A 25,905-nucleotide genomic window follows, 5' to 3' on the forward strand; every position below is an offset into this window, starting at 1 on the left:
ATACATCAATGTCTACTGCAATGTAAGAGCACTACCCTGAGGAATTTATTGCTGCAACAAATGAGACATTATTTTACTGATGCACCAGGATTGCCTGGTGACATGCATAAATCAGAATTCATTATCTGCATTTTTACTCTCACGTGAAAACATTTAGTGCTTTTCTTAGTATTAGACTGAACAGAGAAACTGAGCTGCCATAGACTTTTTTCAGCTTTGAACCTTATACTTCTTGAAGTACTCCTGGAAAATTACCACATGTTTTATAATGGAGGAGGGAGATAAGAGTGACTGGATCATAGAAAACAATACAACATATCTGATTACATGAGCCTTCTGTGCAATTAAGCTTTCACTGTATTTTATAGGAGTTTTGCATATGAAGAGCTCTGTGTGAATGGTGTGCAATTCTTGTGTTTGTGAGATGATTCCACAATCTGTCATCCCAAGACAATAAGCAACCTTGCACAGTTTCTGGAATACTTGGCACTAGTGAGTGCCCCTTCCCCTCTCCCCATCCCTTCCTCCAAAAACGAAAGTAAGTAAATAATTGTGAACAATGTCCTGTTTAAAAACATGACCTTGTTGTCGGGCTATATTCTTATTTTGTTGAAGTAGACAACATTTTTCCCCTCCCCTTTTTGGTGAAAGTTTTCTATAGAAAAAAAATCACAACAAATTAAACTTAGCACAGCATTATTATTAATCCAGAAAACATCTGGTTCTCTGCTATGCTATATTACACTTTTGATCTTTATCTCACTTCCAAGTATTTTTGTGTATTGCTGTGGCAAAGCATAAAGATTGCAGCTGTGTGAATTCCTTGTGGTAAATTGCTGACTTGAGGAAAATGTGAGGCTTTTTTGCTTAGTTCACATGTAGTTTTTTTAACACAAAGAACATATTTAATCGAAATTTCTGTAGGACTGAAGCTGGGTCTTCACATGCCCTTTCTAGAAAACAGCAGACAGTGAACATTAAAGCACAGAAATACAGTGAACAATCATACATTAAAATAGCAAACTTTTATTAGCATAAATGAGATTTGTTTCATTTATGTGAACGTTCAGCCTAGAATATACAAAGATAGATAACAATTTTCTAGGGATTTGAGAAGTTTCATTGCATTCTTGTCTTTCATGACAGAAGCAGTCACCAGCTTGGCTTTTCTTTCTCATTTTTCTCTGTGAATTACCTCATTGCTGCTCAATAAAATCACGGTGCCACTCATCTGTATCATCACTAGTTGGTCTAGCAAAGAATACAAAGAAAGAGAAAAGATTCAGTGTCCAGACCCTGTAACTGTATTGACTCTCTAATCAAATCCTATTTCTCTAAGACTAGTTCTTTCTGAAAGAAGCATCTGAACCTTTGGAGCTCTTTTTTTTAACTCTTAAAAAGCACTGTTGCATTTATGGATTGTATTTATCTTAATAACTTTCTTATTTGTGGTTAAATATTTTTCTGCAAAGCACACATGAATTATTGAACAATATGCACACATACGCTGAGAGTTTAGCACTAAAATTTCTGTATGATTCATTGTTTTACTGCTGCTAGATTTTGTTGTTTTATTGGTTTTGGTTGTTTTTTTTTTAATTAAAAGCCTTTAGTGATGGATGGGGTTGATCTGGAAGATGGCATATAAACTTGCTTACCATCTCAAAAATTCCCATCCAAAGTTGTGGATATTACAAAACAGGCAGCTTCTCAAAGCCCAGTTGCTTTAGTGAGAAAATGTTCAGTATCTGTACTGCAAATCTGAGGTATCCAGAAGAAACTGAAATCATTCCATGTCGATGCAGAGGTGCAGTAATGAAGTTAAATCAAATGCTGCAGTTATTATTTGGATTTGGTACATGGAGTTACACTTCCCTGTTTACTTGTATTATTAACAGCTTTTTGTAGTTTGCCATGGACAAATTCCATCCAGGATTGAATTCAATCAACTAAAATTCCTTGAGAAAAATAACAGTTGCATATGATGTAGGTTTTTGGTATTTTAAATCTTGGTTTTGTATGCACATTACTGCTGTTATTCTAACAGCATCTGACAATCAATTCTGCATACTATTCTGCCTACTTGTCTATTGGCTACTACTACAGGCAGCTCTTGAATCCACATTTCTTGCACAAAGTTTAACGTAATTTTCTTTTGAGAGATAAAGGCCGGTAGTTGACTAAAAATGACAGAAAGGGCATGGGTTTGAAATCCAAATTCAAGTATAAAATGTATAATGGAGGGCAGCCTATATCATTGCTTTGTTGAAACACTTGGCAGCAGAGAACCAAAAGTTAATCAAGCAGAGAACAGCTGAAAACCTTATTTAAAGAAATCACATCTGCTTAGTGGGAGAAAAACCTGAGGCATATGCTTCAATTTCTTTTAAGCTGTAATTCATCCAGTGGTTTACATCTGTTAAAAAGTATGGAACTTTTCACACCTCTTTAAAGCACAATTAAACTGCATTTATTTTAATACATAATGTGTTCCAAATATGTAATACCTTTTCTGAAATGACTCATAGGTGGTTGATTTCATAGCTTTCTATCATATAACCTTCCAGGTCCTTTGAATTAGCTTGTGTATTAACCATACATGAAATTTAATGGAAAAGGTGTTGAAATGGTGTAAAATGATGCCAGAAACTTCACTACACTTGTCACTTTATATCAAGGCAACAAATTGGCTGGGGGGGTGGTGGTGGGGAGGCAAGTTTTCTTAAGCAGTAAAATAAAACATTGCAGGGAAGAAAATGTAGTTCAAGTACTTCGGTCACAAATTTTTTGTGTGAGTTTAGCCTAGCTGTTATTGACTATTGATTATTAAAATCCATGTCTCCCCAAAAGAGTGTTGTTAACAGGACGTAATCCTGATAATCTGACAACATTGCCTGAAGTTTAAAGCACCGTGGTAAGAGTAGGGTCTATGAACTGTAGAGGACAACCAGAAGTATTTTGGGTAGAGATTTGGGGGGTTGTATCTCATTTATTTGTGTATGAAAAGCAGTTTGGTTCTCCACTGTGGGTTTATAATGACTACTTGTGTATTTTAAATTCTAATTAATTCAATTAATTAGCCTCCTCTGATTTTAAAGTTTTCTGTCACTTTTCTCTATCTGATATTGAGATTTAAAATCTTTTTGCACTTCCTGCTTCATTCAGCTCCTTTAACATTAGGTTTCTTTTGTAAATGTAAATATATGAAAATTCATGTGTATAGAATATCTGAAAGACATTTTAATCAGATGATGGCATACTGTGTACCATAAACCACATGCATCACTCAGCACATGGAATGGTTACATGGTCAGTATATGATCATTTAATAGAAGCTAGCCAGTGCTTTGCTTGTTTACATTTCAGCTAGAGTCTAATCAAGTTATAAACAACTGAAAATTTAGCTTTATAGATACATGAGGCATAGAGAACTTGTGTTAGCAAAAAATATTTTGTGTTTTGTGTTAGCAAAAATATAGAGATTAATCTCGAAAAAATGGCCTGACTGTAAACCAAGAGAATTCATTTACAGTCCAGCTGAGCTGCACTATTCCAGTGTCATCTTGGGAAAAAAATTCTCTGAGACCTTCTTCTGTCTCCCTTCAAAATGTGAATGATTTTATAGTCATTGAAAATTCAGTTTTTATTGTGAGTTGCCCATATTACAGGAATATGGTAGATTTAAGTATGCATATTATGGTCCTTTTCAATGTGGTATATATGTCCATTTCATATTTTGTGGGTTTAGCAGAATGCTTATTTTAGCAATATTTTTTCACTGCTAGGTGAATAGATGATGAAAAAAACACAGAGAAATAGCATACATTAAAAAAAATTATTTTTGTCTTCAATATGTCCAGTGTCAAATAGAGCTATTGCACAGCATCTCTTGATGACATGTTTTTTTAAAATGAACCAGATAAATAAAGATTTTTAAAATATGCAGCATGGTTTGATGTGGAAACGATCCGAATATTTTTTAAGGAACCCCTTATAAGATGGTGATAATATATAAAAAATAAAAATGCTCTCAAATGTCTTTTCCTATTAGTATGCAAGTGACTGTTTTTTTCCCGATTTTTGAGCAGTTCCAATTTTTAGTGATTCTACAGGTAAGGCTTCTTTGTTGCTGCAAAATTTAATCATGTGTTCATCCCATTGTTGTCTTGTTGCAGAGGACCTAGATGATCTCAGAATGGAAGGAGTAACAAGTGTGGTGTCTTCTGGGAGCAAATTCAATCAAACTCGAAGTGCTCATACCGCTGAGCCTCAAGCAAAGGTCACATTGAATATATGTGCAAGATGTGCCAGGTAAAATCGAAAAAAAACCAGATCTTGCTAACCAATACACTTTTTTCCTCCAGGTATTTGGCTGTGTTTTGTGCTTAAGGACCAGGTGATGACCTCTCCTGTGCTAAAAAAAAATAATTACTTAGCTACTGGCTACCCTATGACCTCTGGCATTTGAATTGTGCAACTTATGTTTATGCTTGATATGTCGCATCGACGGTGAATCAAAGAACATAGTTAGTCTTAGGCCTTGCTTCACAGCTTGAAACTATTTTGAGCCCTTCCATCTCTGAATTTCATTAGTTATTTGAGCTTCTGTGGTTTTTCGGGGGATGAATCAGGGAATTTAAGGGTTCAAATCCAATTTGAAAAGCACCTGTATAAATGGAGATTTAGTTGCACAGGTGCAGTTCAGGATTTCAAATAGTTGCTTTTGAGCACTTTATAATCTCATCCTGTCTCACCTCTGAGATATAATTTAGTCAGGTTGAACCCCTTTTAGTTTTGACAACTGGCAATAATTTCTGCATTTACAGTATGAAGACCAAATAAACAGGTTAGTATTCCTGTAGCTTAGTCAACTCGAGAATGCAACACTAACAGAAACCCCTTAAATTTCCTGGATGAATTCTTCTATGTAGACAAAAGCTCATTTGGAGAAAGGATTTAAGCCTGTTTAAATGACAAAACTAGCCTTCTCACCCTTCTGTTAATGGTTCAGATTAGCAAGAACAATATAGAGGCATGCCAATTTTATCTGCCTGCCTTTGCCAGTGGCTGCTCTATTGTGTAGTTTGAGAGCGGATTAGCCGCTTGTAAATAAAAAGCAACCTGTGGTGAAATTAAGTCAAAAGTTTGGCCATATGCCACCCTACTTTTTTCTACTTTTTCCCCCATTTTGCTCATAAATTACTACTTTTCTGAAGCTCTTATATAGACATACAAGACATGCTTCAAGACATTTTCTGATGCTCTGGAAGCACAACTACAGGCAAAACTGAATCACTCGTGCAATAGCATCTCTAGCAGGTTTATGGAGCCTCAAGGAACTTCACAGTACTGTCAGAGCAGCAGTGACTGGATGGCCTTGTAATTCTAGAGTTTTGCTTGTCAGCAGTGTGGTCTTATGCTTTAAGAAAAGAGCAAACATGCAAGTCATGGAATTCTTCCCAATTCAAGCAAAAAAAGCGCTTATGTTGTAAAATGTTTCCAAACAACTACCTAACATGAAAGCGTGGCACATTTTTTCACCCGACATCCATAGTCCATGGATTAAGAAGTAGAGAAGTGAGGAATATAGAAACCTTAAGTTCTCTAAATTCTGAGGTTCTGAACTTACATAACATCTTTTATGGATTACTATGAAGGTTAATTAAGTTTTGAATTCCCTTAAGTAGCTGCTAACAGCAGGTGCCAAGATAGTATATATTCTCTCAATCCTGCACACCAGGGAACAAAGGGTTCAGATCTTGAGCCAAACCTAGCAACCTTGGCTATTGGTATTGTTCTTTAACTGCATGTAATAAACGATTCTGCCCTTTAAAATAAAATGAGCTAGGAGAAAAAGATCCCTTTTGTCACTTCACTTACCAGAGAATGCAAAACAATGCTTTATTTTGCCTGTGCACCTTCAATGATTTCCCTACCGTGTTTAAGGAAATCAGTGAGGAACTGGGTGATACCTTCATGACTGTGATTCTTTTTCCTCCTGTTGCAGTTTAGCAGTTTCTTTAAACTTTGGAGGAATTAAAAAAATACACCATCTCTTTAGGATCAAGGGAAGTCAAAAGAGACAAACTAGTATTTCTGTTGTGTTCAGTAGTGAGGATGCTATCATTTTTTTCTTCAAGGTGATAAAGTCTCTCCATTCTTTTGGAGTATTCCTTCCTTCTTACTGAGGACACCTTTCCTCTCATTGAGACAGTTATTAGTGCAATTAGCTCTCTCTTCAGTACCTTCACAGGGGTTTAGTCTGGCACCTTCTTGCAGCAGATGAAGTAGGGGGTACAGACCGTTGCATGAAACAAGTGGCTTCAAAGACATGAAGACAGTTTTTTCGTGTTTGATTTCAAGAGCAATTAGATTGTCAGTCAATGAAACAGCCATTGAAAACACTGTGCTATAAAATTAGATCGTCTCATTGAATCAGTTTCTCAGTGTTGGTCTTTGTTTCTGTTGTTATGACAAAGGCTAATAGTTAATGTAAGCTCAAAATATAGAACCTATTAGACTATTAATTTGTTTTAGAAATTATATTTTTATGTTTTCATATACCATTGTCTAGCTAGTCTCGTGTGCTGTACAGTGTATATATAAATACTTTGTGATTTGATTGTAGACATGTTTGAATACAATTTAAAAAGAAGTCAATAAAAGCTGTTATGCATGCTTTTGGTTACAATTAAACAGGTATATTTCCTCTTAATGTTACTCATTTTTCAGTTGTACAAGGGGATTTGAAATGATTTGAGGGATTAATGGCAGTGGTGTTGTATAGATAATAGGCCTTGTCAAGTCAGATTACCAGATTAGGTTTGCGGAAGGTATTTTGGCTGTCGATAGGAGAAATGCTACTTTTTACTTGAAATTTAATTGGCGAAGTTCCAAATATTAGGAAACACGTCTTGGCTCATACAAAAAGTTGAATTTTACTCATGCATTTGCATGAGTAATTGATTTCTTTCAACCTTGATGTACTTTTTTTAAATGCTTTGCTCTCATTACTCACCACTCAATTTACTTTCTATGATACCTCCTTCAGAAGTTTTCCTGCTTTTTTGGATATATTGGAGCTTTTCTGAGAGATGTTTATTTAAACAATTGAAGGAGTTTTTCAGTACTAGCTTTAAGTAATTTGGCTTAATATTTTGTATCTCACTTGGAAAGGATGACTATTCTTATTGAAGTTCCACCCTATTTCTTCATTAAAAGAGTGTGTTAGTTTTGGATGCTCTTGCTTCTAGGATAACATTTTCTTGCCATAGATCATTAGCGCTCCCTCATTATTTGAGAATTAGAGTGAACAGGTCTATGGCTATGTGTAGGCAACCTTAGCCTGAGAATAGTGCTGGTTTCATTTTGTATGCCCCATAATACCACCTGCTATAGGGTGCAGCTATATATCTTATATTTCTGTGGCTTCTGGAGCTTCCTACAATGACAGCAATGACTTGTGAAAAAAAACGGACTAAACCAATGGTTTTCCTCCATGCTGAGATACTTGTGATCAGACTTCATTTAGTCTGTAAAGGAGCCAGTATAGCTCCTTCCCTTTGTATCACAAAAAAGGAATGCCAAATGGAAATGACTATAGTTAGAGATAAAAACCAATTTTGTTGCAAGACAAACTAAATCCAGTTTATATTGTGGAGGAAACCTGCAATGATGTTTAGACACTACATTTCGGAAAATATTCTCACTTGCCCTAAGTCTCTTAGGCAAAATCACAAACTTAGTTGTGAATCATAAGAAATGATACTCAGAACTGACATTATTTGAACTAGAATAAAACTCCCAAACTTGTAACTTTTTTAAAAAACTGATATATAACCATTAATCATAATAATTTCACCAATCATCCTCAAATAATAAACAGGTAGATAGTTATCACAGACTGGGTCTGTAATTTTTAAAAAAGGTAAAGTTCTTCACCCAGACATTCAGGAAATAAAAATGGAGAATTCTGTCAAGATATGATACCAAATTGGTTTTTACAGCTTATGATTTAAAAAACTAAAAAAATCCCCCCCAAAACAACCAAGATGCCAAAAAACCTTTGTGAAAAGTCCCCAGAGGGTGATGAGAAACTAAAGGAAGGGTTAATTCTACTGGAGTATAAATTGGTTTGTAGTCTGGCATATAACTGTAAGAAACAGAGAGCTTACTGTTTTCTGTGTAGATGTTTCACACACGATGAGCGAAATGCAGATGGATAACAGCTTTAAGAGGTTTTTCAAATGGGGAAGTAGCTACCAGAACAATGTTATTCCCATAGCTGCTCTTGGACTACAGGGCAAGTTAAGTAGCATATTAAGTCATCTAAATAAAGGGGTGACATCATTCACAAGGTGGAACAAAACAAGGTTTATAGATACAGAAAAAAGGCTACAGAAAATCCCCATCCTGTATTTGGAAGGTTTGCTTTTTTCTATTTAGTCTGAAAAATTGGGAAGGACACTTCTACTAAAATGGATCTGGATTTTGATTATTTGAGTAAAATGGTTATAATAATTCTTTCTTTGTCCAAGGGCACAGTTGCTCTGAGTGGCTTATAAAATAGACTGACTCATTCTGTAACATGTTTTTGTGAATCCTTTCTCACATACAGGAAAAACAAATGCATTTCAGGTTTGGTCAATGAATTATAAGGCATTTTCACACATTAACAAAACTTGTATGGGTTAAATAGATATTTAAATGACAATTTGTAAAAGCCAAACACCACTTCCATAATTCTGATATATATTGTGACTTGCACATTGAGCGTTTTGCAAGAATTTAATCAACCATAAGGTAAAAGATAATATTAATGTACTATTGAATGAATTACAGGGGGTTTTCTTTTTTCATTTTCTTTTTTCTTTTTTTTAAGGACCACCCATTAGCCTTGTATGCCCATTGCCATGCTCAAAAGTTAAATCTTGTTCTTGTGGAGTCTTGCCAATGCATTCCTGAAAGTAAGAAGCTTTTTGTTTTTAATAGCGCAAGGGCTGCATTCATTCTTTTTAACATCAATAGAATACAAAAAAGGGGTTGCATGTGATTAAAAAAGAAATGGGATTATAGAAAACATACTGTGCCACAAGCTTGAAGGCTTCTGAACAAGAATGTTAGGAAGGAACACTAGTCGCATACAAATGTAGGGTTGAGATGCAATGTTTTAGTTAATATTTTAAGATTAGCTAAAGCAAAAGGACAGTATAGTGAGGCCTTTTAACATACTGGAGGAATCAAATAATATAGATATAAACAAACAAAGTACATCTATACATTAAAAAAATAAAATGGAGCTTTTCTTTCTCTCATCCTTGGGATGTGGAGTACAGTTCAAGTGTAGGAACTTGTATCCTTGATCTGTTAATGTAGAATAAATGAGGTACTCTGTGCGTGCTGCCAATGTAGATATTTTTGGAAAACTTTGATTGAAGAAAGTACTCAGAAATTCTCATGCCAGTTTCCCTTGCTTGTGAAACCTTACCCTGCTCATCATCTCTGACTTTTACACCTTCAAGATATCTTGTCCTTCAGTCCTCAAGTTAGTTTGTTTATTTACCAGTAACCTTTTCTTTAACAATTTGGATTTTTTAAAGTTTGGTTTCCTACAATATAGTCTCCACTACATTGATGCCTGGAATATAATCATATAAACTATGTGGTGCTAAGTGAAATTTAGAATCACATATTAGTTCTCTGCAGTAAGTCAATGGAATTTGAGCAGATCTTAATGACATAGAGCCCTGACAACTAGGAACCTACAGAGGAAGAGACAAAGGAAATGAAGGAGCCAGCTATAATTTGACATAATTTCAGATTAATGGTGGAAACTATGGAACTATTGTTTGAATTGGCCATCATATATCTCTAGAAAGGAACAGGAATTATTTGGTTGGCTGGGGAATTCAACTGTTTTATAATCTTAGCGTTTGTATGAAAGTGCTTTATCTCAGTGCCACAAAGCTCTGATGATTCTAATGAAACTTGAGGTCATAAAGAAGCATTTGGTGGAAAACTTGATAATGAGCTGTGAAGAAAATAGTCTGAAGCTTGACAAGTGAATCTAGTTTAACTATCAAAAGCAGAAAATCTGATGACTGTAAAGAGAGAAAAAAATTGCTGTTAAAAAGCTATTTTACTGTATACACTGTCCCCAGACAACACTCCTGAAACTTCAGACACCAAAGAGAAAACTTAATGAAATTACCTTTATGAGGAAGTTAATAAATACTGTTTAAAGTCTACATTTAAAAAACAGACAATGGTGATAGACTCCTGGAAGATTTCCTCAAGAAAAGAAAGGAAGCCTACTAAGGTTCCTCAGCTTTCACTTTGCACAAGATCCCTTCCTTCTTGTTTATGACAAGTCTACTCTCAATGTCATTGTGTTCCCTGAACAGAAACCACTGGTATGGCTGACTTGTGTTTTGAAATTAGATGGGTTCTCCTACCTTGCCCTGGCATGTAATCCCAAAATAACTCTAGAACTGGGGATGGAAAGGTGTCAGGGAATGGATACTGTACCATGCAACATTGGGATAGAGGCTGATCAGGTAGGGTGAAAAAGGGTCAACATCCAGCATCCTCTAGAGATGCCATAGGTCCTGGCAGAAGAAAGGATGTAACTTTTGCTACTGGTACATTTTTTTGGTACTTGGTCTAGGTTTATGCTCTGCCAAATTAGACTAAACCATCACAGTAGATGCTTTTGCTCTGTTTTTAGCAGAATGCTGCTGTTCAAGTCAGGCTGTAAGATTTCTTTCTCAAACTGAGCATTCTGGCATCAGTCACCTCAGAGGGAGTAATACCATGAAAATGCATGCAGGAATAAATGGCACTGAAACTCCATTGGCTGTTTTCCCCTTTTCTTGACCATATGTAACAGTGTGTGCTGCCTGGGTGACATAATAAACAGCTATGTCTGCATTGAATTCTAGCAGGGAAAGTTCTGCATGTGCAAATATTCCTTAGCTGCTACATGAATTGTCAAAACTGCTCTGTGAAGGAAATCTGCAGATGCTAACTTAAAGGTAGTTCTGGTATGTTTACCTGAGCTCTTATCATCCCTTTAACTGCAGTGTTAAGAGGTAATGGAATTAGAGCAAAACTTGATCACAGTGGATATAAAATAACTCCCTCTTTTTCTTTATAGACTCTAATATTAATAATCAATAATACACAGATGTTTCAGAAAGAATAACCTCTCAAGTGCTCCATATAATCCCTTATTTGACTCTGTACACTGTGATGTAATACTGGGGAATGGGCACGGGTATATGTGTGGTTTGGTACCTGTATTTGCATGAAGAATAGTCTTTGTATGTCTGCCCAGTAGTGGTAAGCCAGTTTAGTGAGTCAGTTGCTGGCAGAAATTTCTGCTTTGTTAATTTTCCTGAAACTTGGGAACAAATTACTTCAAAGTACCAAGCGGGAAAAGTGTTTCCAAACTGAGGTAGTTGGTACAGAATGAATGTTGGAGGGAAAAATTCTGTGATTAGGGTTCATGTACAGACTTTGAGGAAGTTTATGTCTTCAAATCTAAATCAAAATTCTTGATTACATACATGTATTTTTTTCTTTTCTGTCATGCATTTCATATTACCTTTCTGACTGTGTATTATTTCTAAGTGGCTATTATTATAGGGCAGAAAGTACTAAACATTCCAGATTACTCATGTCACTATTTTACATTATTTTTTTCTTTATCTATTTTTTTTGTAACCTTAGTTTTATTGGACCTCTTGTTTAAAAGAGCTGAATTTTCCTCATGTTTGTTTGTGCCAGCTTCACAGACTTTGTCCTAAACAAAATGTTTTATTTGCATATTTTCTCTTTTAATAGTGGCAAACAAGTAAATTAAACTCCATATGGTCCTGCTTTATAACTTTTAAAAATCTCCTTTCACTTTGGAAAATTGAAAACAAACCCCATATTTTTCCTTTGGCTAGTTAAAACTTCTTATAAAGTAGAAAAATGAAAATAATTATGGGAAAAGAAAAAGCTGTGGCAAAAAAAAATATTAAAAAGTAAATATTTACTTTGCTTTTTCGATGAGTTGCATTTGGGCAGTGGTTAGTTTGCCCAGTATTGGTGCCTAAATAGCCAAAATAGTGTATTCATTGTCTTTTGATTTTGTAAGTGCTAAGTACAGCAAAAATAAATCACTCTATCTTTCCTTCCCTGAAGTGGTGTAGCACTTTGGTATCTTGTGCTTTCAAAACAAAAGAAAAAAAGTGAAGAAGAAAATTATTCAGAAAATGCTTTTACTGGCGCTCATGGTTATCAGAGTCAACGACCATCAATAATTTTTTAAGATTTCGTAGGCTGACTTGCTAAGTTTTAAGAGTAACACACTAACTTGCCTTTTCTTTCACTGTCTTTTGTTTCTTTGGAACATCTTACTGTATGCAAAATAGAAAATGCTTGTGTGATTTCAAATTATTTTTTTGAGTCCATGGATCCAATTTTGACCTCTGAAGTGCACAAGATAGTATAATTTTTAATCCTAAACCTCAATTAATTTCATGGAAAACTCCCAATGAATTGTGTTTTGGAAGAATGGTCAAAGTCTTTCTGTTTTCAAAATCTTAACAGTGTCTGGGGAGGGCAGCAATACAAGACAGGAGATTTACATGAAGTGCTCAAACAGAAATCCCAGAAAGATCAGACTACTTTCCTCCCTCTTTTTTTACATGTTTTTCCCACTTGGTAAATTCACCAAGCAATAATTTCAGTCCTATCAGAAGTTCCACAAAATACTGTAATAGTACAAATAACATCTGTTATCAAAAAATATAATAAGCTATGAAGAGACCAGTGTTTTCAGATGATGTATTTCCCTCTCTGTTAGATTTAAGAGCTATTTTATTTCCTTATAGTATGCACATGTGAGGTAGACTTGGTTTTTCTTGACTTAAAAAGCTGTCAGTCAGCATAAAAGTAATGGAAGATTTCCATTTGTTTGAAGAAAGATAAGTGTTTAGATGTTAGTGAAAATAGACTTAGACTTGAAACATGAGCACTAGGTACATTTGCATGTGAATTACATATTTCACATACACCTTATCATGATAAATCTAGTTTGGGTAACATGGCAGTGCACCAAGTTTGTCTGGAGATAGCCCTACTGTGACTTACCTGACAGGGTTTTAATATGTGGTTTTGGTTATGCAGGAAGAATGCAGCACAAGATGCTGTAAATTAGTGGCATGTCACTAGACTATCTTTTGTTAGAACTATTGTTCAACAGTACCTGTTTTGTTGTTTTTTGGGGTTTTTTTTGTTTCAGGGCTGGTTGTTAAAGAGAGAACTGGTTTGAGCAGGTTAGTGCACTTGCAAACATTTGAAACTCCTTCAGACAAATTCTAAGAACCATAGATGTAAAGGATTTTTTAAGGCCTTTTTAATGTCCTAGTCTTGATTTATAAAAATGAAGGAAGTAAGAGCATATTTGAATATTAAATTAATACTATTGTGCTGGTCCTAAAAATTATTCTGCTCTGTCTCAATTTAATGGAAGGCAACATCCAATTCATTCTGTCCTTCATTTGCAGATCTTGTCATGACATGTCTTTCTCTTTTCCCCTACAAAACCCATTTAACCCCCCCAATAATTTAAAAAGACAAGTGCTTTACCAAGCTTTTCACCTTTCTTTTGCTTTGCTCTCTTTGATGTGTGCTTTGCAAGCTAATTCTCTATGGCAATGTTTCGAGATTCTTTCTGGTTTTTGTACAGCAATGTGATGGATATTAGCCACAGAAGTTTCTTCTGGATGAAAAAGATACAGGGAGGAAGCCAGGAGATCATGAACTTGAGGAAGCTTGTTGGTCATAATTTGAGGCTCTGGATAGCAGTTTAATATAGCTCTTAAAGACACAAATGCACACTCACACACAAAACTCTTTCACAAGTCCTAGGAAAAATGGTTCACAGGAGAAGAAAGAGTGTTAAGTCTGAAAAGACTGACAAAGACTGTAATTTTTCTCCTGTGAGATAATGGTTTGAAGCCAGAAGCAGATAAAAGATTGCCATAAGAATGGCCTAATTCCCCATCTTGTAAAAGGATTAGATAATTCAGTCTCTTTATGGATTCCTTACTCTGGGAAATATATTTCCACTTTTGCTTCTCCTCAGAAATAACTGCAGAATGTACTTATTTAAAGGCACAAAGACCTGCATTCAGACATTTTGGAAAGGCAAGCAGCACACAAAAAAGATTAATTTGCAGGCTGTGTCAATGTGTAGGTTTTGCTCAGCAAGTGTATATTCTTGATTACCAGCTGAAAACATTATGCTGTGCATTAACTATTGGTGATGTGGACACTTTCCACAAAAATCTCCAAGAGTGACTGGAAAACAATGTGTTTAGTTTGCAAAAAGTGAATGAATGTCAACCAAAATCCATTTTTAACACTGGTTTTATGAATTTTCAAGTAATTTTCTGTCTTCTGATGTTTAAGCACTGAGAGATAGTGTCCTTAAGAAAGTGAGTGCAAAAGCAAGAAACAGACTGTGGTTTGAATGGTATTGGTGAACATGAAGTTAGTTTAGATTCATTGTATCTCAGATCAGGGTGAAACTCAAATAATATAAATTTTGTATGTCTCACATGAATAGAATTGCTGATAGTAACAACAATGCCTGGTGACCTTGCATCACTTCTTTAAAGTGGATTTGAATGAATTATAAATGTCTATTGGAAAGCATGCTGATTGTATCATTAAGCATATATTCCTACATTTTATTTAGAGATGGTACTACATATTTCTATTTATTTGTGTGTTCTTATAGTTTGATATTGGAAATGTCTGCCTTCCTAGGTAATGTTCTGCAGGATAATCCAATAGTCCTCATCCTTTATTTCTCTTCAATGCAGATGCTTCCTGTATTTTAGTGTAGAGTGAAAACAGAAACTATGGCACTGATTTCTTAATATAACAAGGTGATATGCTGCAGAGCTTTTCTATTGTTGCTTCAGAGGTGGCAGCCACTTTCATTGCTCACCAAATTCTCAATCCTGTGTTAGAGGATCTAAGGCATTTTTCTTCTACAGTTCAGTGATCTAAAAATCATATAAACTTTTTAAAAAATCTAATCCTCATTAAGAAGGCAGTGTGTGTAGCTAAAGCTGATGAGGAGTTTTACCAGATAAAGAGTATACTTTTGCCTATATATTTTTAATAATATTTATGTAATATAATTTTACCATTATATTAACCGGTACAGTCTGTACTGGAAAACTTACATCTTTGTGACTCTGTACCTTGAATACAATGGGAATTTTTATGGCACAGTTTTAATATTTTATATTTGTAAAAGACATTAGTAAAACAAACGGACTAAGTCAGAAATTCCTGGCTTTATATTTAGGTGCTGAAAAAACTTTGGATTTTACAGCAATATAATGGACTGCAGAACTTGTGGAGTCAGTAAGTCAAGGTACATGAGGTCAGAATTTGGATCAGTATGTTTGGGAACAAAGAGTGAAGTAAACTCATTATTATAGGCAAGTCAGGACAGATGATTATGAAGCTTGAAATACTCTTACTGGTGTTGAGGTTGCTAGGGAAAGGTGCAAGAAAACATTCAATGTAACCTAAAAGCGTGTGGGGCCTTTCAGAGCTTTTGTTGTCTGATCTCTGTTGCTATAACTTCCCTGGAATTGTGTATTTGTCCTAGAAAAGTTATAACTCAGTATTCCAGTGCTATCAGAGAAGGTTGGATGTAGATGTGAAGTTTTAACTTACAGAAAGGAAGTAGGTGATTTGGAGAAAAAAAATGGAAGTCCAGTAAGCCAAATTTTCCCTTCTTCTCATCTCTGATTAAAATTCCCTTTGGCTGACAAAGGAACATCATAATGTTATATATATAATAAGTTTCTTTTGTTAATAAGTTCATGATATTAATTAATTTTATAAAATGTGTATTAGAATTTTTGTTCCAAAATAATAACTGCTTCATAAAGAAACTAACTATAAATCATGGAAGTATTTGGTAGGATTTTTTCAAGAGAATGGGTAACCTACTTTGAAATAATTTAAGGAAAATAAGTGATTCAACAAGTCAAAATCTCATTAATTAAGATTCTAATTCAAACATGACACTACCTCTGTTTTTCAGAGAAGTTTGTTGTTGTGCCCTTAAAAATATGCACCTGTTTTGGCTGATCATGAAAACTACTTTACTGCTCCTTTTGCTGAATGATCTAAGGATTCTTTTCCGAACTTTTCACTGCTTCTCACCATTTTCAGCTAAAAGAAGTCAACTGAGTCTTTAGCAATGGAGATCAGGAATTTTCCAATTAAATGTGTGTTTTCAGGAATAATGTTTCACAGAAACCAAAATTTTTTACAGTGTTTATTCAGATTCAATAAAATTTAGCTGACACAAGGCAAAGCAGAGAGAATGGCTGGAGCTGCAGTGCTTAGACATGCAATTTCCCCCTCCTCCTTGGAGAGTGCCTTTTACTGTCCTGGAGCCCCTGAAGGAATTTTTCTTCACTACTAAAATGTCAGCAGAAGCATTTGTATTTTCTTGAAATAGGAGGTTTTCAGGATTTCTTCTCAAGTGGAATTTCAGTTTCTGTTGTTGTTCACCTCTAGGGAATATCAGAATTTGAACACAGTTATCCAGCTCTAGTTTGCTACGTTTACAAATAAAAATAAGTCCTTAGCTGTGTATCAGAATTTGAAGGCCAACCACATGTGCATTAATTATATAACTCTTGCCTGTAGTTGTTTATTTGGGATTAAAGGAGATTTTTTCTAAAAATGATAACTGTTCGGCTGGTTCATTTTAGGAAGGAATAGAATGGGATTTTGGTTATTTAAGTGACATATTTCTGGAAGAATAGGTGAAAAGAGCATTAACCTAAATATAATCTAAATTTCTGTCTGTAAGTGACAATCACTCTCTGAATTTTATTTGACACAGAAATTTCCTAAAGTACAACCTCTGTTATAAACTAGTGCAAGACAATTATTAATACACATACTTTGAATCAGTAGTCTATGCAAAGAACCAATACTAGAGGGCAAAAATCTCACTATGAGGTATTCAAAGCATTTCCATTTCTTCGTTTTTAGAATACATTATGCCTTCTCCTTAAGCCCTGATAATAGAAAGTACCTATGTTTGTAATTATATTTATTAATCCCATGTAGTCCTAAGAAGTATTACGTGAAGTATGTTGGCAGCAGAATTCTAGTCTTCTGCTGTAACATCAAATTTATTTCAGTTTCTCTAACTATTTATTTTAAGAATGTCATAGAACAACAGTGTTGACATAGAGGAGAATCATCATGTATGTCTACATTTAGTGCACTGGAGGAGTTCTCAGATAGGAATATGTTCTGCATCCAACCTTCACAGGTTGGAGAGATGGGTAGAGAAGAGCCATCTGAAATTCAACAAAGGCAAATTCAGGGTCCTGTACCTGGGGAGGAATAATCCTCTGCACCCCAGCACAGGCTGAGGGCTGACCTGCTGGAAAGCAGCTCTGCAGAGAAGGACCTGGGTCCTGGTGGACAGCATCTGTCCATGAGCCAGCAGTGTGTCCCTGTGGCCAGGAAGGCCAATGGTGTCCTGCGGGTGTGTTAGGAAGAGCGTTGCCAGTGGGTTGAGGGAGGTGATTCTAACCCTACTCAGCCCTGGTGAAGCCACATCTGGAGTGTTGTGTCCAGTTCTGGCTCCTCAGGACAAGAGAGGCATGGACCTCATGGAGCAGGTCCAGTGAAGGGCTACAAAGGTGGTGCAGGGGCTGGAACGTCTCTCCTGAGAGGAATGGCTGCGGGAGCTCGGCCTGTTCAGCCACGAGATAACTGAGAGGGGGCCTTATCAATGTTTAAAAGGGTCTGAAGGGAGGGTTTCAAGAGGCTGGATCCGGGCACTTCTTGTTGATGCCAAGAAATAGAGTAAGGGGCAATATGCAAAAACTGATGCACAGGAAGTTCCACCTGGACGTGAGGAAGAACTTCTTTCCTGTGCAGGTGACCGTGCACTGGAACAGGTTGCCCAGAGAGGTTGTGGAGTCTTCCTCACTGGAAATAGTCAAGAACCATCTGTACACAACCCTGTGCCATGTGCACTTGGATGACCCTGGTCAAGCAGGGAGGTTGGACCAGATGGCCCACTGTGGTCTCTTCCAGTCTGACCCATTCCGTGAATCATATTTTTAAGATCATACCAGTAGGAGAACTGTGATTCACACATCCATCAGCTTGCTTGTAGTGATAGACCCTGTGTAATGCTTCTGCACTAAATCTGTAGAATTTATTCAGAATATCCTTGGTCCTGAAGTCCTTAACAGTTTTCTTGGAATGCATTTTGGGGTCAAAGAAAATTGAAATATTTACCTGTAGGCTGTTTGCTTTGTAGCTCTTGAAGCTCCAACATGCAGCTGGTTACTATAACTGAAACAATGTCCTCTAAGCAAGAAATCCCAACAGAAACAGATATGGGAAAAAATGTTGGCTATCAGGTATCAAATTTAGACTCACATTAAAATAATTAATAGCTGAAAGAATGCTTTGGTTAAAAGCTGAAGTAGTGCGTCAAGCATTAGTAAGACAGTAATTTTTAGGTAACTTCTAAACCTATGTGTCTTTCTAATGAATGCTTCTTTCTGCTTAAGAGTTTTTAAGTGTTTTCATTTTACTGTGGAGATGTCTTATGAATAATACTATTTTGAAGAAGAAATTGTAATAGTCCAAGTACCAGAGTTCTTTTGTGTGTATTTGTGACTTTTTTGTTGCTTGAGATTCATGGGAATCTATTCTGATATGAATCTATTTGTAAGAAATGCATAAATAAATTGAAAATTGGATGTTAATATAAGGTATGGACATGTCAAACATCCTATTCAGCCATTCATCCAGTATATTTCTTCCTACAAAGTAAAATTCTATGAAATTGATTTTCTGATTAGATGCATTGAAAAGATTTTTTGTGTGTATGTGTTCTTCATGAAGCAATGGACCACTGAAATATATCTAAAATCTAGAAAAAGATGAGCATAGTTCCAGTTATTCATGTCTGGTTTGGATTATCGAAGCTCTGAATGGGAACATTATAAAATCTTGAAAAATCTGATGGGACAAAAGAAGCAGCTCCACTTCTAGAGATAGTTTTTATATGACTATAATGTAAGCAGAAAAGATTGGAGTAATTATCCTTTTAGTTAAATGTAAATGAACTACCAACATTGCTGGAGAGATGAGTATCTCACTTCTGGTTCCTGCAATTTCATGCATGTCTTAGAAAGACTGCATATGTGCTTGCAGTAAATGTGCATATGTATATAATGAAGGAGGATGGGTGAATTGTACTGCAGTGGAAAATTACGTGATTTTTTGATAGCTTCCTTTTTTTTTGCATAGTTATTTCATTTGCAATTTATTTTCTCCCTATTTGAATATCTTTAGGATACAAAGTAATTTGCTTCTGTTTGACAAGCTAGGCTTTAAAGAATTGGTAACTAGAGCATTAGAAGCCAGGTACAGAGCTATAAAAGATTCATAGAAGTAATTTTCAAAATTAGGTTTACAGCTTCTAACTTCTACATTTTGTTGTCTTGACTTTCATGTTCTGTGGATCTACCACCTTAGATAAGAAATATTATGAATTTACACTGAGCTTTCCATCATAAATAAATGATTCTAGGGGCAATAAAAGGAGATAAAAGTAATTGGGGATGGGGTTATTGGGGAAATGGTTTTGAGGAGTACAAACAAATAGATTACTTTAAGACCCATCTATATTAGATAACTGTGAGAATCATAAAATGTGAAATTTAGATAGGGCAGATAAGGGGAATCTACTTGGTTTCAAAGGTTAATTTCAAGCTTAGTATAAAACAGCTGCAGAGGGTAAGAATACAGAGTGAAAAGAACTTTTTTTTCTTCCAAGAGATAAATTATTTCTTTCCCCAAGGTTTTACTTCAATGCATTTTTATGATTCCTGGGCTTTGCAAAATTGAATTGCATTTTTCTTATTCTTTTCATGTCTGAATAAACCCAAGGTAAGATGACCTTTATGTAAATGGCAGTTATATTGCATTTAGAGCTACAAAGCACTTCTATGAGCAGAATTTGTACTCAGGATTCATAAGAGCCTGGAGAAGGATGGTGGGACTCCTGGGATGCTCATTTGAAAAAACAGATACAAGCATTATTTGTATAAATTGCTGTCAAGGCATTGCAGTCAGCTGGTGCAGCAGGAAAGCCTGAAGATAAAGTCTGCCATAATTACTGTATTTTCCTTTTAACAAGTAACAAAGGAGGAGGAAATATTCTTGCATACATAACCCCTGTGGTGGGTTAACTATGGCTAAGAGCCAGTTTCCTACCCAGCCTGTAGGATGACAGGAGAAAATAGGAAGTAAAAGCTTGTGGGTTAAGATAAGACAGGGAGATTTTTTACCAGTTACTGTAGTGGGCAAAGCAGACTTGACTTGGGGAAAATTAGTTTAATTTATTGCCAATTAAAGTAGGTTTAGGTGATGAGAAAATAAAGATAGACATTAAAACCACACTTTTCCTCCTCCCTTTCCTGGCCCAAGTTCATTCTGTCACTTCAGACTCCTCTCCCCACCCCCTGAGCAGGGCAGGGGAGACAGAGTGGAGTTCTGTGGTCAGTCCATTAGAGGTCCTCTCTGCCCTTCCTTCCTCACCCCACTTTTCACCTGCTCCAGTCTGGGATTTCCATTGGCTACTGTCCATCTCCCAGACATACTCACCTGCCCTGGTGTTGGTTCTCCAGGGGCAGAATGGGATATTGCCTCTGGCATTTCACCATGGGTTGTAGGGGAGTGACTGCTCAGAGTATGGAGCACCATCTCCTTTGACCCTGGTGTGTCCTCTGCTGTTTCCCAGTCTTCCTGTTCCCTGCTCTTCTGCCTGTGTGGCATTGTGACTGGCTCTTCCTTAACTCTGTTTCCTCCAAGGTGCCACCATTTTGGCAGAAGAGCTCAGCTGTGCCGTGCCGTGGTTCCTTGTGGTTCCTTTTGGAGCCAGATGGAACCACCTGTGACTGGCTCAGGGCAGCCCCAGCCTCTCCTCACCAAGGCCACCTCACTGCCAACACATTGGCATGGGCTACAGTCCTATTCAATTAAAATATTTTTGAAGGTAGGGAAGGAATATTTTTGAAGGGAAGGAAGCTTACAGTCCTCACATGCACACCTAACCTCCACTTTTGTAAAATATGACTTAAAGAAATGCATAAGCTAGGATTCAGCTGGCTGTTCCTTGGAGTCTAGTTTTGGTTACTAGACAGTCCAGGTTATGATTGAACCCTGAGTGTGGGCTTTTCAGCAAAGCTGCTCTTATAATTAGGGCAATGTTGTGAGCAGGACATGTAGCCAAGGATAATCTTCTTCTGTGTCTTATCCATTGAATATGATTGCAAATGTTTTCATTTTATTTTTCCATAATTTAGATTGCAAGGGGATAATTTGGCAGAAAGGCCAGAAGATGTCTCCATGGTATCTCAGACATCTGAGCCAGCAGTGTCAGACTCTGATGGTAAGTTATATAAATATTTGCTGCTCATAAAAAAAACCCCAAACATCAACATCTTGAATTTGAGAGTAGGGGTTATGTCTGTAAAAGATGAAACACTTCCAAGAGAGTGTTCCTGGGCATTTGAACTCAATCATTTACACTTCAAATCTGTTCAAAGAGCCACTAACATATTTTTTGTCATGGCCAATTAACACTCCAGAATAATTCCTAGGCTTATTTTGAGAGGTGCACTGGGCCAGAATTTGTTCTTATTAGACAGATTTTATGTTAGCACACTAACATTTAAAACAGCTTAATAGCATAGGCATGGGCTGTTCATTGCTGCTTTTATGCCAAAGAATGGTCTTTGAAATATTTAATTTATTACTACACATGCATCCAGATGATTTAAATGTTTTACAGTAGAAAGAAAGAGTTTATAAAATAACTCTGAAAAACACTTTTTCCCCTCATACAAACATGTTCATATGTTGGGTTAATCTGCAGTCAGGACACTCAGGCTTATTTCAATTTCTTCTCAGGTGTTTGAACTGAGTAACACCTGAAATGTTGAAAAAGGCACTTCATAAGGGATATCTTTCCAGAGAATGCCCAGCTTTCCTGTCAAAGATAAAACTGATGAAGGTTAACTTTATCTTAGCTGCTGCTGTAATGCAGAGAGAAAGAAATACAGGTTTTGACAGTGAATCTGCAAACATAAATCTTTCAGTCCATTGCCTTACTGTTGAACCAGCCAAGTCTACAATTGTATGTTTTGATTTGCAGTGTAGTCTTCAGCAGCCATGGACAAGTTAGCTATGGTGATCAATTAACACAAAAAAACCCCCAGAATGTAATTTTTTAATTATCCTACTCCCTGTCTGCTATCTAATCCTATTGTATATATTATTAGATATCACAGCAACCTGAGCTTTCACTCATTTCTCTTGCCTCATTTGTAAACCAACCATTAGTAATTAATGTGTCTTTAAAGACTAATTTTTCAAACTGGTTTTGTGAGAATGTGTGGTTTCATGCAGTCAAGACATTGGCTTTTCCTTTTATCTGCCATTGATCACCTAATTGAACAAGGTAATAGGATGCTCAGAATCTCAAAACATGATGTCCTTACAATCTTCACAGAGATTGTCAGCAAGAGATGCTCAGACAGGTGACTTCATTCAAGCCCTGTGAAAGGAAGGCAAAATTCTATTGTGAGAGTGATTCCCAGAAAGGGAGGTGGTGATGGCTTGCTTGGGATAAGTAAAGGAATATACATGCATGGGATTATTGCAGCAAAAGCAAATAGATTGGTAAGACAGACAAAGCTCTACAGCCGTGTCGTGTTCTAAAATTGCAGATTTAACTACTCAATTAAATAGTTAAGTTTTGCTAAGTGGCAGCAATACCAGGATTAAAGAAGGTGAAACTATCAGAAAGTACTGGATGCTGTGTAATGTTGGAGCTGGATCTTTCACGGTCACAGAATGTAGAGCACAAAAGTGCTACAGCTCTTCTACCTTCAGCCACTTCATGTGCTTCTGAATACTCTGCAGTCAATATGGCTACAGAGAAAATGGAAGATGCTTTCTTTAAAAAAAAAACACATTCAATAAGATGCAGGGAGTAAAATTTAGATAGGAAGGTGGGGCACTGATATTCATGTTGTTATAAACATCTATCTGATGTCTATGAATATACATGGACCTGTTAGTCATATAGCTAGAAAATAACAAGGCCTCTCGGGCGAAAAGACTGAGGTCAGTAGTAAGGTAATGCCAAATTTCTGTCAAGAGGTGCCCTCAGAAATGTTCTGTGTTTCGTAACATATGGTTGAGTCTTTTTTTCCTAAAATGTTGGCTAGTACTACATTTCAATTTGAAAAAAAAAACACAGCTGGATTTCACCAGTAGGTACAGACTATAAACAGACACAGAGCTCAGGCAACTGCCCATTCTATCAATCCTCCCTGTAAATGCAGCACAATATTTGCTCTCTTTGCATCTGATACTTATTTCCAATAAATATTATTATGTATGAGAGGATGATTAAAAAAGCCTCATAAAGATATTGTTAAAAAACCCTAAGTAACCAAGCCATTATTGCAGTGAATTTTTAGTTATGTCCTCTTATAGATGTATTACATCATGAAATAGTGACTAGCAGGCTTCACTTACTAGGTTTATTTGAATTTATGTTCTGCTATTTATCAGTACCAGTGACCTTAATGAGGGGAAAGTGCATTGGGAAGTGCTGATGCAAACCATTCATTCAAGAATAAGCAAGCAAGGTGCTGATGCACAACAAAGTTGGGAGTAGCTTTCTTTAGATAATGATCTGTTTCTGTTGTTAGGTCTGGAACATCTCTCCTGCGAATTTCAGAAGTAATTGGTAGAACATCTGATCTAACCGCCCTTATAAATAAGCCTCATTTTAAGCCATTCTACCTACTAAAGGCAATGCAGGAGCTTATGTGAGAAGATCACGCGCAGCATCAGACACTATACTGACTATGCTGATAATCTGGAGCTGGTTCTAATTAACCACTACACTGATTTCCCTCTAGTATAATCCTGCTGAATTGGACAGACTTGTGTTTGATCTAAGTAGTAAAAATGAGAGGTAGGAGTCAGGTCTCAAGATAGAAAAACAGAAGACACTTCAAAGCTGCAGTTTCTTTCCACTGTCCTAAACTATACCTCTCAAAAATGTTTTCCTTTTCCATTAGACCACTTCACAGGAAAGAACTAAGGGAAAAATTTAATAGGTTCTTGATTTTGGTCAGAAGCAGCATAGATGACTGCACAGCAAACTTTCCCTGTAGATGCCAAGCTTGTCTGGTTTGTCTCTTTGGTCAGTTCTCCATTGAGCCTTGCTCTTGTTCTGTAGAGGTAGATGTGGAGAATTGCTGAGGCTTCAAAAGATGCACATTACAACAGAATTGATCCAGAAAAATCTACATGCAACAGACCCCAAAGTGTTTTTCAGTTTGGTGGGATTGTAGAAGCAATTCACTTCAGTATTTTTGGGGGTTTTTAGATATGTAGAAATAGTATCACTTAGGGATAATTGTTCATTTACTCCCAATTTCCTGTAAGTACCATACAACCTTGTTTTACTTGTTTCATTCTCTTCTGCTGAGACGTACCTTAGCCTTTGAGTGAAGCCGTGATAGAAGGCAGGAAAAGAAGATGTTATTGCAAATACAGATTTTGCAGTCTGTGCATCCTTTTAGAAGTAAGTTTAAAATGCAGTAATGTATTAGGGAGTAATCTCCTAATATAGGATAAATGAAAAGTATAATACTTCTAAGCCACTCCTCAAATATCTGTGAAAAGCTGTTTATTATGTACTCACACTCACTTCTTTGCATGTATTGTGCAACTCCACATATTTCTGGGGTGTGGGCAAAGACTTGTTACTTTTGTGACTCCCCCTGGAAAAATATTGGACCAAAGATAATAGGTTCTGTGATTCTATGCCACTGTGTAAATGTGGTATTTCCTATTTTATTGTGCTGTTACATCTACAGCTCCACAGATTATATTGTGATATATAATACTTAGTTTGCTAAATAAATTTTGATAGAGCAAATTTCACATCAGTAGTTTATTCCCTATCAAACAGGAATCACTGTTTTTTTGGGGGGGTGTTTGGATTCTGGTTGGTTTGTTTTTGTTTGGTGTTTTTTTTTCCCCTTTTAAGTGTCATTATAGTAGAAAGTTCAAGAGACATTAAGATGTAGAGGAAAAGTTTGGAATTGCAGATGTTCAATAAAAACATGAACATATGAAACACATAGTGTTGTTCTGGGTGGAGCTGCATGACCAGCGTAAAAAATTAAGGATGCAAATATGTAGGAATTAAGATTGAGAAATAGAGAAGGCATTGGCAAAAGTGTGGCATCATATCTCAATTCCCACACAATTCCCTGACCACAGCTTTGCATTATCATCACCTCTTTGCCCTCAACATCAATTTATGTTTGCAATGAATTGGTAACCACAGTTGCCACACTTCACAGTTAAGTTCTGCTTTCATAGTAAGGATAGCCTGGGATGTTTAACAAATTGGATTCTGGAAACATAAGGACCTCCCTCCTAAGTGTCAGAATAACAGCAGAACACAGAGAAGATCAGGACATCTTCTTTTGTTAGGCTGCTGATGCAGCATCTAAGTGCCTTAGAAGAGTACTGGGCAAAGAGTGAAACTGCATGGAATGTTACTTGGAAATTTCTTTCTCTGGCAGGGTTGCATAAAATCTGTTGTAAGTCATTACACATGCATCAAAGAGACATTTTAGACTCCCCACAAAATTCTGTCATTTTAAAATGTGCCAATATAGGCAAAAGTTATACTTTCAAGGCTTTTAAATGTTGTCTAAGTTGATGTTAAAAAAA

General features: G+C 36.2%; 1 protein-coding gene across 1 annotated transcript in view; it reads left to right on the forward strand.

Moving 5' to 3' along the window:
• C1H8orf34 (chromosome 1 C8orf34 homolog) overlaps window positions 1-25,905 on the forward strand; it is a 149,345-nt gene that overhangs the window by 91,679 nt on the left and 31,761 nt on the right. The window contains exons 8-9 of the mRNA XM_059476374.1: window positions 4,176-4,311; window positions 21,441-21,526. Coding sequence (XP_059332357.1) covers window positions 4,176-4,311; window positions 21,441-21,526 — 222 coding nt within the window. The remainder of the gene's footprint in view (window positions 1-4,175; window positions 4,312-21,440; window positions 21,527-25,905) is intronic.

This window comes from Ammospiza nelsoni, chromosome 1 (assembly GCF_027579445.1).
Source record: "Ammospiza nelsoni isolate bAmmNel1 chromosome 1, bAmmNel1.pri, whole genome shotgun sequence".
In the NCBI taxonomy this organism is placed as follows: Eukaryota; Metazoa; Chordata; class Aves; order Passeriformes; family Passerellidae; genus Ammospiza; species Ammospiza nelsoni.